The sequence below is a fragment of the Nycticebus coucang genome, chromosome 19 (genome assembly GCF_027406575.1).
Source record: "Nycticebus coucang isolate mNycCou1 chromosome 19, mNycCou1.pri, whole genome shotgun sequence".
NCBI classification, from domain to species: domain Eukaryota; kingdom Metazoa; phylum Chordata; class Mammalia; order Primates; family Lorisidae; genus Nycticebus; species Nycticebus coucang.
Window position 1 is genome coordinate 23259592 of NC_069798.1, and position 19628 is coordinate 23279219.

Sequence of the window (19628 nt, forward strand, 5' to 3'; positions counted from 1 at the left end):
TCTTGAGTCCAGTGGAGGAAGCAGCTATGCACACAGCTCCTTTTCACTCTGCATTTCCGCCATCCCGACTTGCAATACCTCCCAAAAGATGTCTTACCTCCTCTCTCTCACCTGTTCACAACCACCTTTAACTTAAAAGCAATCTGGACCACTTACTTGTCTTTAAAACTTGCCCTGTCTCTCTACTGGCTGTGAAGTTGGTCCTCAACTCTGATTTCCCACTCAAATCACCTGTAACTTTTGAAGCAGCTATGCACACAGCTCCTTTTCACTCTGCATTTCCGCCATCCCGACTTGCAATACCTCCCAAAAGATGTCTTACCTCCTCTCTCTCACCTGTTCACAACCACCTTTAACTTAAAAGCAATCTGGACCACTTACTTGTCTTTAAAACTTGCCCTGTCTCTCTACTGGCTGTGAAGTTGGTCCTCAACTCTGATTTCCCACTCAAATCACCTGTAACTTTTCCTAGCCATTGGTGATGAAGGAACTATTAGTTCAATTGGCCAAGAAGGGAGAAGCCCAGGCAGCAGCAGTCTGCAAGGGCTCCCGAAATGTGCAACCGGGGTTGCTAACCACCTGCTGGCCTTTGAAATGGAGGCCAGCCTCTTCCCAGTTACACACAGGCCATTCACCATCTGCAGCCATGCACTCCCTGTCACTTGCTGTACCTATGGGCATTTGCAAGTGCATTCACCTGTGCCTGGCTAACTTCTCAGCGTTCTTCCACACTCAGCTTGGATGAAAATCTCTGAGAAGCATTTCCTACCTCCCCTGAGTAGAATTATTCCCTTACTTTCACACATAGACTCTCTAACCTCTTGTATTATAGTTACCTGTGTAAACATCTTTCTCTTGCACTCTGCAGGGAAATGCTTGAGCAAACAAAACCAGTCATTGCAAAGGGAAAAAACTTCAATCCAGATGTCTCACCTTAACTATTTTCAGTAATATACAAATGTAACAAAAATAAGTATTTCCTTACCTTATTACCCTCAAGAAAGAAAGAAAGATAGAAAGAAAGAAAGAACTAGTGAATAAATGGGGGAAGAAAAGCTATCCCAGCATTCCTTGATTTTTGTTTGACCTCAGTAAGGGGAACAAACAATTGGGTATCATGCAAGACCTGCAGATGGTTCTACAAAGAGTTGGTGGGCCACCCAACTCACTGCTTACAGAGGTCTATTTGTCCACCAATATTATTAAAATAGGTTGCCTGAGGCACATGGGAATTTTTAAAGTCAGGAAAGACGTTATTACACATGAATCAATGAATATTCTGTGAATGACCATAGCTCTCAGTGATAGGAATGCATTACGGGCCTTAGATGGTTCACTCCTCAATACACCTCGATCAGTAAGGCATTTCTTCAAAAGTGGAAAGTTGAGGATAAGAGAAATTGAATCATTAGGCCCTGAGTCACACACATACTTAGTAGAACCAGGACTTAAACCATGTTACTTTAGAAAATTTAGTATTCTTTCCACTGTACCTCCCAGCCTAAAGAGAATATAATGATATTTTGCTAGTCGAAAAAGAGATACCCTGCTTTGTAAACACCAGTTGCCAAACTGAAATCTCATACGTTAACAATTCTAAAGCGTTCTCTCTCTCAATGTTATAATGATTTCTGAATCTGTGTTGCTATATAAAAACAAAGGAGTCCGTTCAAGGCCTCTCACATGGAGTCCTCTTGTCCTCTACTGGGTTTTGCAGGGTGGTATTTTTGCGATACTTCCTTTCTTCTCATTTTATTTTTACTCCAGGCCCTAGATTATGAACAACTACAAAGCCTGCAATTTGGTATTGCTGTCAGAAATAAAGCTGCTTTTCACCAATCTGTAATTTCTAAATATCGAGTTCAGTCAACACCAGTCACAATTCAGGTAATAAATGTAAGAGAAGGAATTGCATTTCGTCCCGCTTCCCAGACATTTGTAGTGAAAAAAGGCACAAGTAGTAAAAAATTGGTGGATTACATCCTGGGAACCTATCAAGCCTTTGATGAAGACACTGGCAAAGCAGCTTCAAATGTCAAGTAAGACTATTTTTAAGATATTACGTCTTCCTGTACTTTTAATCTATAAACTATTACAACCTAACACAACACAGACTATTACATACCAAGAATAGAGATGCAAAGTTGACAAGAATAAGAAACCAGGTAACTCAAGAAGTGACGTGTAGCTAAATCCATTCAAATATATTTTATCAGCCAGCTTGAGCAAGAGTGAGACCCCATCTCTACAAAAAATGTTAAAAAATTAGCCAGGCATGGTGGCTCATACCTGTAGTCCCAGGTACTTGAGAGGCCGAGGCAGAAAGATCAGTTGAGTACAGATGTTTGAGGTTGCAGTGGGCGGTGGTAACACCACTGCACTCCAGCCTGGACAACAGAGGAAGAGCCTGTCTCAAAAAAAGAAAAAGGAATATATTGCATTGGGAGCACAGACAACATAAGTATATGATATGGTAGAAGAATGCTTTAGGCTCTCAAGAGAAAGTAGGAAAAATGAACCTCATTTAAACTTCGAGGTGAGCCTTATAAAAAAGTGGAAGAAAACCAGAAGGATTATGTTTTAATCACATAAAACAGTATTTATGACGACATATATGCCTAAAGTGTAAAAGCACCATACAAAATAATTGTTATTATTTTTCAAGGACATAGGTGTTTTATTTTATTATGCAGAGTAGAAGTGAAAAAACAGGCTCATAAATACTTAAGGATCATAAAATATGACTTGTCCATGCTATGTTAATTTTCTGTCACTTTTTATAAAAGCATTGTCTTACATTAAGTATAAATATGTTAAATATAAAATCATTTTCATTAAATATATAACATCCCATATTTGAAAAAGCACTATTTTTTTCTGTTATAAAATAGATACATGATGGGACGTAATGATGGTGGTTTCCTAATGATTGATTCAAAAACTGCTCAGATCAAATTTGTCAAAAACTTGGATCGAGATTCCACTTTCATAGTCAACAAAACAATCATAGCTGAGGTTCTGGCCATAGATGGTAAGAAAAAAATTTGAATCATCTTTAGAGAAATATTATACCAATTGACATTTTTTAATATACAGATGATTATGATTATCCGATGGGTTATCTTTATCACTAGACAGAGATCATTGCTTACAGGTCTTGTCTCAAATCTGGAGCAGCTGAATCCAAGGCAAAATACTGAGAATTTCAATTTCTTAGTGGAGTTTATCATACCAGTGAATTCTCTGTTTTTCTCTCTCCGGTTTGCTGTGGTTGAGGCATGAATTGTTTGACCCACAGAGATTCCTGGGTTTGAGAGGATGGGTAAAATTTTTAGAGAAAGGCCACCAGAGAAGCTGAGCTCAAATGTGAGAAGCTTTTATGAGATACCCATGAAATCTCACATGCTTACGTTATTGAACAATAAAATGTCCTCTTCTGGAATATTTTAAAATAGTATTCATTAAATGTGTATATTTCCCCAAGTATGAATTAATTTATGTTTAAGGTAATGAATAAGCACTCCCAATAAACAAACAAAAATCAAAAGTATTACTATTAGGGAAAACAGAAAAAAGTACTAACTGTAACAAAAGAAATGACTCATTATCCCACCATGAAGAGGGTTTTTTTTCATTGTTTTTGGATTGTCAGCATTTTAAAATTTTCTTCAATCAAATTTTGTATCTTAGATAATAAAAATCATTTATCTCAAAAAAAATAAAAATAAAAATCATTTATCTCAAATGCTTTGGCTGAAGCTTTAGAAACAAAAATCTTCCACACATTGATTACAAATGAAATCAAAACATTTAAGACAGATCATATTTTTGCATTGATTTCATTTGTAATTAGCTGATTTATCACCTTACAGGTTTTGATTGCAAGTATATTAAATTACTAATTAAAGGCACCAGTAAGTTTGGTAACTTTAGATTTGCTTTTTTAAAAGATAGGATGACATCTTTTTATTTCTAAAATACGAGATACGGTTTCTTATGAGAAGACACAGTAACTCAGCTGCATAAAAGAGAAATGTCAAAGATTCCCCCTTTTTGTACAACTTTGTTCTACATGTCTTCAACGCTAAAATGTTATTCCTACAGAAACCACGGGTAAAACTTCTACAGGCACGGTACGTGTTGAAATACCCAATTTTAGTGAAAATTGTCCAACAGTTGTCCTTGAAAAGGAAGCAGTTTGCAGTTCCTCTCCTGTGGTCGTCTCCGTTAGAACACTGGGTAATGTTAAATACACTGGTCCTTACACAATTTCACTGGAGGAGCCACCTCTGAAGCTGCCAGCCATGTGGAGTATCACAACACTCAACGGTGAGTAACGGTCAAGTTGCTTCCATGAATGAGAAAAGCACCTTCTTTATATTTACAGAAGTATAGGGGAGCTCGTTTGAGAGCAGGTCCTTCCCAAGAGTAATTAAAGATTCTTTGCGAAGAAGATGCTGTCCTTGCCTTGTAAAGTCTCTCTTCAGAAAAGAAAAGGAATGAAATTATATGTTAGTACCATTTAACATTTTCTGGTTTTAATCATATTTACTTTTCAATTACTATTTGAAATATGTTCATCTCTATCTCCATATTGCCCAAAACATAGATAAGAGTCAGGAATCTCTTTTATCACACAACTGTCTAAATTTCAAAATCCATGCATTCTCTCTGATGGGGTGATCTGACCCACAGAGCATTGCAGAAGTCAGCCTGCTCAGGCTCAGGGGGAGCCACTTAGAGGGTCACTAGCCAGGAACCTGGAGAGCTGGCTTGGATGACTGAAATTTGTAAACCCATTAGCCAGTGGGGACGGGCTAACCTATCCTCCTTTTTTCCCTAAACTTTATCATACTCATTTTGCATTATCTATGTTTTCCTGAAGTCTCCTGGAAACAGACCCCAGACATCTTCCTCCTCTCTGGGTTTCACAGCGAGCATCAGCCCACTTAAAATCCCCTGTGAACCAGCTCACTTGCCCTGAGCTCTTTTCAGCCTCACTTCCTTCACAAATGTGTTTTCAGCTGTCCTTCAGAGCTCAGCCATCGCCTGAGTTACCACAGGCAGCTTGTTCTCCAGCGCCATCGCCCCCGAGTCTTCTCGATCCCAGTGCAGAGACTGAGCTCCACACTGCGCATGTAGCAGTTAGCTCCAGATGAGTTTACAGGATGCGTGACCAGCGAAGAGGCCGCAATAGAAAGATCAGAGAGGGCCCAGACGTAGCCCTGGACAGATCTGCTCAGGGGACGCTGGACTGGGAGGGCAAGGCACGATGTCAAAGGGCATGGAGGGGTCAGAAATGATTCAAGCAACACAGGACTGAAGCTTACGAGAGCAGCCACTGGGTCTCACTTAGAAAAGGGCCACGTAGCAACGGAGAAGGGGGAACAATTTATGCTCAGGCAACAGGGAACCCTATCCAGCAGAGTGGGAGAGAACTGAGCCAAGCAGTTGAGGTAGCTGCAGCCAAAGCTGAAAGTCAGGCGTGGTGAGTCAGACGCGGAAACAGAGAGTGAGGGGGAGATGTCCACTCTGGGGCCATACAAGCCTGGGGAGGGGTGCAGACATTCAGGACAGTGGTTAGGCCCCAAAAGAGGGGAACCTGGCATTTAAAGGACCCCCACTTCCCATCCTTTTTCGAGGGAAAGGCAGGGAAAGACTGAGTGCCTTGTGGAGAATAAGAGCCCCGGAGGAGGACGAGAATGCAGGTGGCACTATTGGTGGCAACACGAGCTCTACCAGCCAAATAAGAAGTTTTAAGAGTGAAAGGCATGGCTATGTGTGCCTCAAAGTTCATGTGTTGAAAATTCAATCCTCAATCAACAGTGCCCAGAGAAGAGACCATTAAGAGGAGATTAGTTCATGGGGGCTCTGTCCTCCTGGATAGATTCATGTCATTATTACAGGAGTGAGTCTGTCACTGTGAGAGTAGTTTGCTGTAAAGGAGAGTCCAGGTCCCTCTTGCTCTCTCACACCCACTTGACCTTCCATCACAGGATGATGAAGGAAGAAGACCTTCATCAGCTTCTGGCACCTTGACCTTGGACTTCTCAGCCTCCAGAATTGAGAGAAACAAATTTCTTTTCTTTTTTAAACATTTCTTTTTTCCTTAATCGGGTTCAGGTGAGGTTCGAACTTGCCGCCCCCCACCTGGAGGGCCAGTGCTCTATCTACTGAGCTACGGTGCCCAGCTTGAATTTCCTTTTTTATAACTTATCCAGCCTGTGGTATTCTATTAGAGCCACACAAAACAGACTAAGAGACCCGTGTTCTACTATTGATCTGCGTGATTGTTTCCCTACAGCTACCTCAGCACTCCTCAAAGCCCAGCAACAGGTGTCTCCTGGAGTGTACAGAATCCCCCTGGTCATTATGGACAGTGAGGACAATCGGTGTGAGACACCAGAGAGCCTGACCCTGGAAGTCTGTCGATGTGACTACAGGGACACCTGTGGAACTTACGACCCGATGATAGGCCCTAACACCAGGGATAGAAATCCAGCCTCGGGGAGGCTGGGGCCTGCTGCCATCGGCCTGCTGCTCCTTGGTCTCCTGATGCTGCTCTGTGAGTATGCAGGTGCTTTATTCTCCATTGGATGGGGTGTCCCCATCTGCAAAGGCCTCCATGCTGCCCTGATCATCTGTGCCATGAGGGAATAATTGTTCTCCATTGTTTTATGGGCAAAGCTAGGGAGAAATGGTATTTCTAAGAAGAATCTGAAATGTTTAACTTGCTACAACCTATGTTAATACAGCAAAACAAGTCATGCATATCAGACTTTGAGAGAAAGTACACGATGGCTGGGCACATTCCTCACCCTTATAACCCTAGCACTCGGGGAGGCCCCTGATTGCTTGAACTCGGGAGTTCGAGACCAGCCTGAGCAAGAGTGGCTAATAAAAAAAATTAGCCAGGAGTTGTGGCAGGTGCCTATAGTCCCAGCTCCTCAAGTAGCTATGAGCTATGATATCATGGCACTCTAGCCTGGGCAACAGAGTGAGACTATGTCTCAAAAAAAGGGAAAGGGGAAGGGAAAGGGAAGAGAAGGGAAGGGAAGGGAAGGGAAAAGAGAAGGGAAGGGAAGGAAAGGGAAGGGAAAAGGGAGTACAAGTTAATCAAGAGAGGAAAAACTAAATTATGAAGACTCTCTACACACCACCAGTGTGTTGGATAATGCACACAGATATAGCATAGGGTGTGAGAAGTTCTTGTTTAACCCAGCATTTCCTGAGAAGACACCACCACCTAAAATACACATTCCCCCCTCTAAGACTTTCACATTTGTTATGACTGAATTTGTTAGTAACATTTAGGAAAGCTATTCACAAGTATTATTTCTCAATAAAAGTAAAACTTAACTTTATTCAACATACGTGTTTCTGAAAAGTCACATTTGTATCAAAATCTTGTGAGTCAAATACTATTTTGAATGTAAGAAGTCTCTGTTTAAAAAAACTTCCTGGGGGTGGCGCCTGTGGCTCAGTGAGTAGGGCGCCGGCGCCATATGCCGAGGGTGGCGGGTTCAAAACCAGCCCCAGCTGAACTGCAACCAAAAAATAGCCGGGCATTGTGGCGGGCGCCTGTAGTCCCAGCTGCTTGGGAGGCTGAGGCAGGAGAATCGCGAAAACCCAAGAGCTGGAGGTTGCTGTGAGTCCTGTGACATCATGGCACTCTACCCGAGGGTGGTACAGTGAGACTCTGTCTCTACAAAAAAAAAAAAAGAAAAAAACTTCCTGGAAAATCATTGCATAAACGAGAGAAATCTCTGAAAAATTCACAATATCTTCCCTAATTTATTAAAAAATAATGGAATTGTAGAGTTTAAATTAATTTTTATGATGATAAATTCTACTTCAAACCTTTTGTTAAAGTTTTTGAAATTTATGAAATATTTTAAAACCACAAAAAGTAGAGAAAGTTACATGACAAGCACACATGTAACTATTATTTAGATTTAACAGATATTAATGTGTTGCCATATTTGTTCAGGCCTTTTTTTTTTTTTTTTTGCAGTTTTTGGCCAGGGCTGGGTATGAACCCACCACCTCTGGCATATGGGGCCGGCACCCTACTCCTTTGAGCCACAGGCGCCATCCCCCCAGGTCTCTTTTTTTAATAGAGAGAAATAAATTGCTATAGATACAGCTAGCAGCTTCCCACACCTGCTATGTTTTTCTCTTCCTCCTTCCCCCAAAGCATGTATTGCTCTGAAGTTATTATGCATTATTTAGTTTAATAGCTGAAATTGACACTCAGAGGTTCAGTTTTTCAAAACCACGTCAGTCAACTTCAACAGCAATGATTTTTTAAGTGCCTCTATATGATTTATTATGTTAGCTTCAAGCTGAATAGGAAACACGATTCTAGTTTCCACGCAGTTCACAGACTTACACAGGTCCAACTTTATGGAAAAAATCATATCACGATAAAGCTGTATAGAAATGACTACAAAAGGATATTACAGAAGGCTTCACAGAATAGGGGAATCATTCAACAATGAGTAGAATATTACTTATTAAGTATAGAAAGAAGGAAAGGTGTTTCCAAAAAGTAACTGCATGAGCCAGAAAAGACTTAGCATGCTTTAGAAATCACACAGCTGTGGAAAGCTAAAGCCTGGGGAAACTGGAAAGTAACAATGGAGAATGGGTTGGGACTAATTTGAAAGGGCTTATTACATACACGTGCGGGGGGTGCTTGTACTTTAAAGCTGTGAGAAAGGGGAGGTGCCAAAGATATTTAAATAAGAGACTGATACAATCATATTTGTACTTTAGAAAGATAACACTGGCATGTGGTGTGTACTGTAAATCAGGGGTCATGGTTAGAGCCGTGACATGAGACTGGAAATAAAAGGTGTGCATGGCATGAGGTGCCAAAGATATTTAAATAAGAGACTGATACAATCATATTTGTACTTTAGAAAGATAACACTGGCATGTGGTGTGTACTGTAAATCAGGGGTCATGGTTAGAGCCGTGACATGAGACTGGAAATAAAAGGTGTGCATGGCATTACAGTGGCAGCGAGAAGGCTTGGAGAATAACTGCTAGGGTCTGAATGTATGCCTCCCCACAAACTTGAACCCCAGTGCAGCAGTATTAAGAGGTGGGGCCTTTGAGAGATGACCAGGTCATGATGGCATCAGTGCCTTTACAAAAAAGAGGCTTGAGGGAGCCTGTGTGTCCCCTCCACCATGTAAGGACACATAGAAGGCCCTCAGTAGACACCAAATCTTCTGGCTGTTGGATCTTGAACGTCTCAGCCTCCAGAACTGTAAGAAACAAATTTCTATTGTTTGTAAATTACCTAGTCGAGTGTATTTGTCATATCAGTCTGAATAGACTAGAACAGTTGTGGCCAGGAAGAGTGGATAAGCAGCCTAGATGACACCCAGGAGTCTATATTTGGTACTGAATGGTTGTTGGTGTTATTAAATAAATTTAAAAATATAAGAGGAAACACGGATGTAAAGGGCAGCAATAATGAGTTTCCTTTGAAATGTGTTATTTTGAAGGGTGTAATATGTCCTGCAGGACATTGTCCATTTGGGACTTTGGCTCAGAATGGCAGTCAGAATATGTTATTTCCACAGTAATATTGACTTCATGTTATTCTTCCATTTACAAAATGCCATGTTTCAAAGTTTATGATAACAGACCATAATTTTTCAGACTGTAGAGATACATTGAATACTCTGAAAAACTTTCTCTGGGCGTGTTATATATACATATACACACACCACACACACACATATATATACCTTATATACACCAAATACACGTTGTATGTACAATGATAAGTAAGATTTCTAAAAAATTGTATGTCCCTCGAAAAATACTGACCACCCTGGTTTACAGTCATCATCCTTACAAACTAGTTTAACTCACAGTGTTTAATCTTCTCACACATTTGACAAAGTCACAGAATTGAAGATGGCAAAAATAGAGAAGGCCTTACTACATCTATGAGCATTATATTAAATGTTGAGAAACCATATGAATTATATCCAGCCTATTTCAGACACTGGGCCTAATTTTTTCATGGGATGTACAGGACTGGCCTAAATTGCGCAGCTACCCTGTTTCCCCGAAAATAAGACAGTGTCTTATTTTAAGGTGTGCTCCCAAATAATGCGCTAGGTCTTATTTTCAGGGGACGTCTTATCTTTCCTGTAAGTAGGTCTTATTTTCGGAAGATGTCTTATTTTCGGGGAAACGGGGTAACATAGCCCATTCTAACACTGCTAGTAAATCCTTATAGCCCTTACCACTGTCCTTTACCTATATTAACTCATTTAATCCTCACAACAACCTATGATACAGATACTATTTATTCCCCCTATTTTAGGGATGAGTTAACTGAGCAAAGAAAGATTATATAACATGCCCAAGGTCGCATAGCTGGTGAGTGGTGGAGGCATAACTTAAACCCTGGGAATCTGACTCCAGAGATTATGCTCTTAAACCCCTCACTCAGCCTTCTTCAAGTGAATAGTTCAAACATTAGGATTCAGGCGGCTTTGGCAGGCCAGAAGTAGGAGTCGGTTAACTACAGAGTGTGGGAAACACTTTCCTTCAAGAATGAGTATCTCTCTCTTAACAATATGAAAACAACATTAATCGTTATTTCCATAGATGTGCACAGAAAGAATATTTACATTGGCAGGAAGGCCCTTCCAAGCTCAAGTCACAATCAAGTGCATATAAAGATAGCCACTTATCGGGTCGTCACTGTAGTTGCTAAGGGAGTTTGCTGGTTAATTACTGTTTACTAAGAGATAATTAAAGACCAGATTACTAAAACATTATTATGCCCACCTAAAATCCTGGCCATCCAGATAATATATTCACTTGACACAATCTACGTAGCCCCAGTGTATACAATAAATACAATAATCGTAAAAATATACTAAGAAAAGGGATTGAGGAGCCAGCCATCTTTCTCACACATAAAGCAGTGCCCAGTTTAAGACAATATGCAAGAAATGAACGAATCTGTCTCCTTCAGTTTCATAATCATATGAAATTTGAGCATGCTCACTTTTCCAAATTTTATAGAACACAATTTTGCTTTATATTAGGAATTTTTATAGGTATTTAAAATACTGTATTTTCTTTGTAACATTTCTCTATAATGACTGTCATGTCAAATACTTTCTAAATGGTTCAAATCTTTGGACGTTTTGTTTTGTTTTTCACTAGTGGCCCCACTTCTTCTGTTAACCTGTGACTGTGGGACGGGTCCTTCTGGGGGAGTGGCAAGTGGTTTTATCCCAGTTCCTGATGGTTCAGAAGGAACAATTCATCAGTGGGGAATCGAAGGAGCCCATCCTGAAGACAAGGTAGAGATGTTGTTTGTAAAATATTTATTCCAATCATACAGAGAAAATATTTGATTGATACTGTGATAGGAAAAGGGGCAGAGGAGAAATAAGAGACTTCCTGACCCTCGGTTTGAGAGTCAGTGCTGATATAGATGGAGCCTTTGGGATTTTAGTTCTTCAGATGTGAAATCATATGAATGGTTATTCTTATATAAGAATTTGGGCTTCCAATAGTGCTATCACTTTCAAAGGGACACATGTCACCGATATTGCTCTGAAATCTAGTTCATTTTAAAACGATTTATTGTTTGAACTTGGTTTGCAGGAAATCACAAATATTTGTGTGCCACCTATAACAGCCAATGGAGCTGATTTCATGGAAAGTTCTGGTAAGTGAAGATCGATTTTTTTTTCAAAAGCAATATTGAGTTAAATTAGAAATGCTCAAAAATAGGTAATATTGCAAATTATCTTCTTAATAATTCACATCTTGGGAGGTGTTACCCCTGAAATGGAGGGAAGTTGTTTTAATATTTGTAGAATCGTCAATTCCATGACATACATCTGGCATCAGCAAGTTAATTTATCCACTGATGCCCCTGTTTTCAATATCTAAAGATGTGTTATACTTTTTCAAACGAGTAAATTGAAGTATAGCTCTCAATTACTAATCTTGTTCATTAGGAAAGACTTCACACTATAGAAAAATGTAAAGGAAAATATAACAAACATGCATGTGTCTGCCACCCAACTTCATTCATTCTTAACACTGGTCACATTGCAGTTAAAGTCTAGGGTGACATCCGCAATCCCGTCCCCTTTCTTCCTTCCCTAGAAATAACAGTATTCCAATCTGAGTTCTATTACTAATTCTTACCTCCAGTCATAATGGGACATGATCACTGAAGTTGTCCTAGGAGTGAATGCGTTATTTCCTTGGTTTTATCAAGTGACTGTTTTATTCATATTATCTCATTGTCACAACTACATAGTAAACTAGAAGAACAGTAATACTCGATACCTAATATTAAAATTTTTCCTAATTTTGCACTTAGCAACAGATTATTTTCAAGTGTCCATCCTGCAATATCTGCATTAGATTTCTCCACATATTAAACTGTGTGCCTTTGTCAGCTCCTTTAATCCTCATCTGCTTCTCTTATTATAATTACATGGCAAAAACTTTATCAGAATTCTCTAGGGAAAGAAAACTTTCCATGAAATATAATGTAAAAGTAGCAAGGAGAATAGTCATGATTTGTTAAATTCCGTTTAGGTACCAAGACACCAAATTAGCATCTGCTAATTTGCATGATTACCCTCCGCGCAGGGCCAAATTCACATGTTTTTAGAGCTTTTTCATCTGTTCCTATTCCTTGATTACTAATCTATTACTCTCACATAAAATGCTGTGGACTGTTCTTGTGACCTGCAGTCATATAACGGCATTTTCTCCCACTTACATGGCAACTACTCAAAGACTAGCTTAAAAAAATTAAATCATAGCATAAGATGTTACAGAATTTTCTTCCTTGATTTTAGAAATTTGTACCAACACATATGCCGGAGGGACAGTGGTTGAGGGCACTTCGGGAATGGAACAGACCACGAAGCTTGGAGCAGCCAACGGGTCAGCAGGTGCTGCAGGCTTTACAGCAGGGGCAGCAGCCTCTGGAGCCGCGGCAGGATTTGCAGCAGCCACTGGCTTCGGCATCTGTCCCACAGGGCAGTCCGGGACAGTGAGAACGAGACACTCCACCGAAGGAACCATCAGGGACTATGCTGAAGGGGTAATAAGCATGAATTTCCTGGACTCCTACTTTTCCCAGGTAAGTTAGTAGAAAATGTTGTGGCTTTGTTGCCTTAATTTACATTAGAGGCCTTTTTAACTTGATTACATATTTCAGTTTTGTAGTTCTTTTTTTTTTTTTATAGTTGTTAATATGTAAGAAAAAAGTAGATTTCTTTTTGCCAAAAAGATAAGATGGCTGTCAAAATTGGGACCCTAATCAAAGAGAAAATTGGGTAGGTGGCCATGAAGTGAGAGCACATAGCAAGTGGGACCTCCTCCCTTCAACTGCACCCACAGCTGGGAGTGAATCTTCCAGAGCTCCTGTTTGTGAATACAAAGCTGCTTATTTTTGCATTTCCTACATCATAAAGGATGTAGAAATATGTGATATGTGTGCGGATATTTTCCAGAGAGAAAGTTACAGTATTCTTGACATTTTCAAAAGTGTCCTTATCCAAAAAAGTTAAAGAACCACTGAATTAATGACCCAAATGTAAAAAGGGAAAGAAAGGAGATGGTCGAAAACCAGTGATGGGAGGAATGAAGTGTCAGGAAGCACAGAACAGAAAAGGCCCAAGAACAGAGAAAGCTCTGAGAGGCAGGTTGCTTGGCTCTTGTTTGGTAATAACAGAAGAGTGGGCAGAGAGGCATGGTTAGGATGGGTCTGACATCGAGTTTTAGTATCAGAATTGGAAAGTGTCAGGATCTGACCTAGTATCCAAGCAGATGAAGGCTGACATTGCGTTTAAGGGAAGACTGCCAGGGAAGAGGAGGTGTGTGTTTGGGATAAGGATTCTTGGGATACTTTGAAGTTACAGGTCAGGCTCCCACAAGGTTTATAGTATCTGAGCAAAGGCTTTAGCCAGGGTAAGAGCTGTTTAAAAAGTACACGGTGGGATACCTCCCTTATCACCACCCAAACATAAAGATATACATTAATGCAATTTTACACAGAGCCCTCGCGGTTAGCCCAGTGAATAAACTCCAAGTGGCACACACATTTGCTCTGTAGACCGAAGTCCATAGAAGAGTCTTCAAAATTAAGAACTAAAGCATAAGCCTAGATTAGACTCAATTTTGAGGACATGTCATCCATCCTATTGTCCAAACACAGATAATTTTTTGAACAGGACTGTAAATAGAGAGAGCAGTCCTTTACTTCTGTGGATTACCTATTTGTGTATCCGCAGTCAAATACTTGTTTCCTACAAACAGTATCACATTGTTCAATTAATTCTTTCTTAAAATTAATTTTTCCACTTTTTCTCCATCTTTAGAAAGCATTTGCCTGTGCGGAGGAAGATGATGGCCAGGAAACCAATGACTGCTTGCTGATCTATGACAATGAAGGCACCGAGCCCGCCAGTTCTCCTGCTGACGCCCTGGATTGTTGCAGTTTTATTGTCGACGACCTGGATGACAGCTTCTTGGACTCGCTAGGCCCCAAATTTAAACAGCTTGCAGAGATAGTCCTTGGTCTTGATGACAAAGCCAAACAAGCACAGCCATCTGCTAAGGAAAGTGGTTATGTGGCTGACTCCTGTGGCCGTTGCCCAGAAGTCCCGCCAGCAGGACCCGTTAGGGGCCAGACTTTGCCAGGCAGTGAAGGAGCTTCTGCTTTGTCCGCCTCTCTGTCTGTCCAGCCAGCTATTTCTATCCCTGACCCTCTGCAGTATGGTAAACATTGGGTAACGGAATCCTGCTCGGCTTCTGGTCCCTGCGTGCAACCTTCCACGGGGGTCTTTGATCCACTTCTCACACAAAATGTAAAAGTGGCAGAAAGGGTGATTTGTCCCATGCCCTGTATTCCTGGTAACCTAGCTGGCCCAACACAGCTACGAGGGTCACGCACTGTGCTCTGTACAGAGGATCCTTGTTCCCGAGTCATATGACCAGAATGAACTGAAACAACATATTGGCCGAATCTGCATATTTGCATCAAATTATTCAAAATTGCAAAGTTCTCTATACTGGGCTGATTTGGCACTTACTTAACAGTTGCTCTCATAAACTGATCTTGACCATAATTTAAACGTTCAGCCTCATACAAACTGGATATGTTGTCACTCCTAATTCTCAAATACTGTTCAACTTGTAGTAAATTCAATATTCTTAAGATCATATTCAGCAGGAAAACTTCCTGAACTTCAATAAGCTTCTATCTTTCCAGTGCCATAGGAAGGGGCTATCCACTTTCAAATGCAATGTGGTTTACTGAATTAAGCATTCAAAGTTAAGGAGTCCCAGTTCTCGTGTCTGTCACCTCTTCTTATGTCATAGATATCTATATCATAGATCATGAACTGGGACATTATCATAGATAATGATATAAGAATCACAAAGTATTGGCTAAAGCATTTTGAGCTGCTTGGAAAAAGGAAAGTCTTGCAACTGAGTTTCTTCTGTCTTCTTGGTGCTGGGGGACCATAAATGCATCTTTTGCTCAAGCTGAGGGGTATAGGCTTATGCATTAATCTTGCTATGTACATCTATATTCCACATACTGTCACAATAAGACAATCCGAAAGAGAAATGTCATAAAACATTTAAGAAAATGTAAAATAATATAAATTATATTCTGTGTGTTTTAATCACCTCAAACGGCTCTAGCCAAGGAAAAACTTTTACATTGAATTCCTACCTACACACTTCTCAATAACAGGTCCTGTGTTAGGCTTTGAAAATAGCTCCTCAGTTATTAGATGACAGTGGATAGATGTAACATAGATATGACGTATAATGATGTTTATTGTGTTAACAATGTCTATAGACTTAGTGAGAATATGAAATGTGGCTTTTCTCATAAGCAAAATGGGCCACTGACTAAAATAACAGAAGGGAAATTTGTGAATATATATTATAGTAGCATTTCAGGAAAACAGTTGGTGAAATAATTTTCAAGTCAACAAGGGATATGGAAAAGGGATTATGAGTACATTCTATTTTTTTTAAGCCTCACTTCTAAAGTAAACAGCTATAGCAATTTAATGCTTTAGTGTAATAAGGTTAGATTAGTGAAGATTTAGAGTATAGTATTTCATACTTGGTAATGCGATTCTTCAAGTCGTTGCTGGTCATTCAAGATGTTCACCCTTTAGCCCAGAGAAAGCACCCTACCTCACCTGCTTACTGACATCACTGCCTTAGCTGAGTCTTCACAAAGCCATTGTCAAGCTCCATTTTTCCTAATTGTATATATAACATAGAGAGTTTTATATTTTTTTGCCATGTTCAAAACCTAATTTTTTTTTTTTTTTCAGATGGATGGCAAAGTAATGAAGTGTTTGTGTTTAAACCTAGAAGGTTGCAGTCTTGAGGATCCTGGAGGGAAAGAAACCTAATGTCCCTAATGCCAGTGTTCACTCTTTACCCTGGCACCATGACTGCCGGCCAGGCATGTGCTGGGATAGCCTAAGAAGTGCGGCAGTCTGTCCTCCCACAGACAAGGCTGCTGCTGCCTCAAGCCTTCCAACATGCCCATCCTGACTGAGGGGAGCTAGACTTTGCGGCCAGCTCTGTCCTGAGGAAGTCTGTGGCTAGTACCACTCTGCCCCTGGCTTCTCCTCAGAGGCCTGTTCCAGAGTCTGGAGCACACACAGTGATTTGTGCCTCTGTGTATGCATGGGGGATACCCAAATAATCATAATAACCCTTACTCAAAGTTCAAAGCTATATTCAGGATCCTCAAAGCATTGTAATCTTTCTTCCTAAAACCCAACTTATCATGAAATGGGAATTTTGCTGCATTATCAAACTGCAGCGGAAATCATGCTATCTTAGGAAAGGTTATGTAAGAGAAAAATCAAATTAAATGGTTGAAATTTTAAAAATATCTACATCTTTAGGATGACCTAAAAATTGATTTGCCATGGAAAACGTATCTGCATTTTTTCCACAAAAACCAAAAACTGTTCTAAGCAGAACATTTTAAACTGTCCTACCTGGTGTATTACACATTTTGAACAGAATATATGAAACCATAACTATGAAACATTGTTCTAATAAAATTGTTTGGCAATAAATTTATGAGTAAAGTAATTAATAATTTAAGAAATATAAAAAAATGACTAGCCTTGGGTGGTGCCTGTGGCTCAGTGGGCAGGGCGCCGGCCCCATATACTGAGGGTGGTGGGTTCAAACCCAGCCCCAGCCAGCAAAACAGCAGTGGCAACTGCAAGGAAAATAGCTGGGCGTTGTGGCGGGCGCCTGTAATCTCAGCTACTCGGGAAGCTGAGGCAAGAGAATCACTTAAGCCCAAAAGTTGGAGGTTGCTGTGAGCTGTGATGTCACAGCACTCTACTGAGGGCAACAAAGCAAGACTCTGTCTCAAAAAAAAAAATGACTAGCCTTTGTATTTCTTATTTGTATTTTACCTGTTTATTTTATTTTATTTTTCCTCGCTGATGCATTTTCCACATCCTCCAGGCAGGAAGGAAGAATCTGGGGATTTAGGGCCACTTTGGGCAGAGACAGTGTAGCATGAAGTGCTGGGTGAGGTCAGGGCAGAAAGACTTAAATACTGGGTGCTTTAAATCATGTAGTGCTTATTTGTTAAATTACAATGGTCTCCCAGGCAAAAGCTGTGACATTCTAAGATGACTTGGGAGAAAGGGGGATGGAAGAAAGAGAAAACAATGTTTCCAATCTAACATGATGGAAAAAAATACACCAGGGCCTGGGTGAAGGCTATCAGCTGCCTTGCCTTGGAGTTGTTTTTCAGTAAATGCTAACGTCCTTGCATCTCCTATTAAAAGATGACACGAAAGAAGTCCCTTTGGAACTTTGGAACTTGCTTCCTTCTGGCCGACCTTCTTTCTTCATATATTTGGACAGTGAAGGCTGGACCTGGGGTATGAGGAGAAAAAACTAGATTAAAATGGTTATAGGGTGAAGAATGGTAGGTGGCTTAACTTGGGTGTTCCAAATCAATTCCAGGAAAAGGAAAGTGATATAGGCAACATCCAGCAATACTACCAGCTTCTTCTATTTGTAGGACGTTTATGGAATTAAAAATAGCAAAATCAGGTTTGCGTAACTTGAAGACCTTCAGCGACCAGGTAAGAGCGTCAACTGAACACATTCAACTAGCTTCAGTGCAACTGACAATTAAGAAACAAGGAAAAATTAAGGAGCCGTCTTGCTCTTGGCATTTCAGCATCTTCTTATATTATTTATCGGATCTACTAAGAGGAATTCTGAATCAGAAATAATATGGTTCACGCTGGTCAATAACATACCCTGAAACGGTTTTATGTAAAGAGGATAATTACTAAGACAAGAAGGCAAACAATCATTTAAATTCCAGGTGCCGGAAACCCCATGTGTTCCCAGATGAATTCTGAGACCCCTCCTGCTCTGCCTGGCCCCGGAGTATGCTGAGATTCCCTCCATGGCCGAAACATCAGCCATTCTCTGGTTGTTTCATTTTTGTTTTGTTTTTGTAATAGTTGGGGATTCATTGAGGGTACAAAAAACCAGGTTACAGTGATTGCATTTGTTAGGTAAAGTCCCTCTTACAATTGTGCCTTGCCCCCCAAAAGTGTGTCACACACTGAGCCCCCACCCCCCTCCTTCGCTTTTTTTCTTTTTTACAAATACAAAACAAAAACGTCTAGACACTATGGAGATACAGTTAAAACTCCAGAGAACAATGCCTAAAAGAATAAGCACATATGAATGCCATTAGAAAACAGACATTGGTGAGGGTTACTGGGTGTCTGGGAGAGATACACCCTCTGATTCAATTCTTACAGGAACCCTCACGTGCTGGTCAGGAAAGCAGAGACTCAGAGAAGCAACTTCTCAAGTTTGCACAATGAAGTGACACAAATAGAAAAGTTTTTCTATAATTTTCCGGCAATAATTACCACTCTCTCAAAATAATCTGTTCACTTTCAGCTCTAAGACCTGAATAAAACATAAAAAAATAAATTAGAAAGACTACAAAGAAAACAATATTAAGAGGATTGGAAATCTAGATGTAATTAAAGATTAAAGAAGCCATACGATGGGTAAACGTGAGGGCATGGAGAGAGAAAACGCGCTGACACACGATTTGCTCTTATTTTGAAGCATACAAGACGGGGAGTTATTCGTTAGGGGACAATGACCAGATCTCTTACACAATCAGTAACACTAAAGACAAGAGATTAAATTGCACAATCAAGTATTTTGCTGGATTCAAATCACAATTTCGATCCTGAATGATGTTATCTGGAAGTCGTGGAATCTCTTTTTCAGCAAACCGTGCAAGAGTTTCTTCAATATCACACTATTTAGAAGAGGTTATAGGAAACCTACCTAAATATAAAAATGATAATCTGAAATAAGTCCTTCTACCTCAGCATTTCCACGATTTGTGGGAAGGAACACATTTTAACAACTACAACAACTTTTTTACAGCTTGCAGTCATCCTCAGGTCTACTTTTATTCCCATGAAGTACATGGGACCATTATATTTTCAGTTTTATGCCTCAGAACATGTCTGATATTTTCTGTGTGCTGAATT

The 19628-nt window shown here is 40.1% G+C and overlaps 1 protein-coding gene across 1 annotated transcript in view; it reads left to right on the forward strand.

Moving 5' to 3' along the window:
* Positions 1-15693, forward strand: part of DSG3 (desmoglein 3) — a 31286-nt gene extending 15593 nt beyond the window's left edge. Inside the window, exons 9-16 of the mRNA XM_053571669.1 lie at positions 1768-2039; positions 2892-3031; positions 4105-4329; positions 6305-6565; positions 11206-11345; positions 11653-11716; positions 12870-13156; positions 14397-15693. Coding sequence (XP_053427644.1) covers positions 1768-2039; positions 2892-3031; positions 4105-4329; positions 6305-6565; positions 11206-11345; positions 11653-11716; positions 12870-13156; positions 14397-15011 — 2004 coding nt within the window. The 3' untranslated portion in view covers positions 15012-15693. The remainder of the gene's footprint in view (positions 1-1767; positions 2040-2891; positions 3032-4104; positions 4330-6304; positions 6566-11205; positions 11346-11652; positions 11717-12869; positions 13157-14396) is intronic.
* The last annotated feature ends 3935 nt before the right edge of the window (positions 15694-19628 follow it).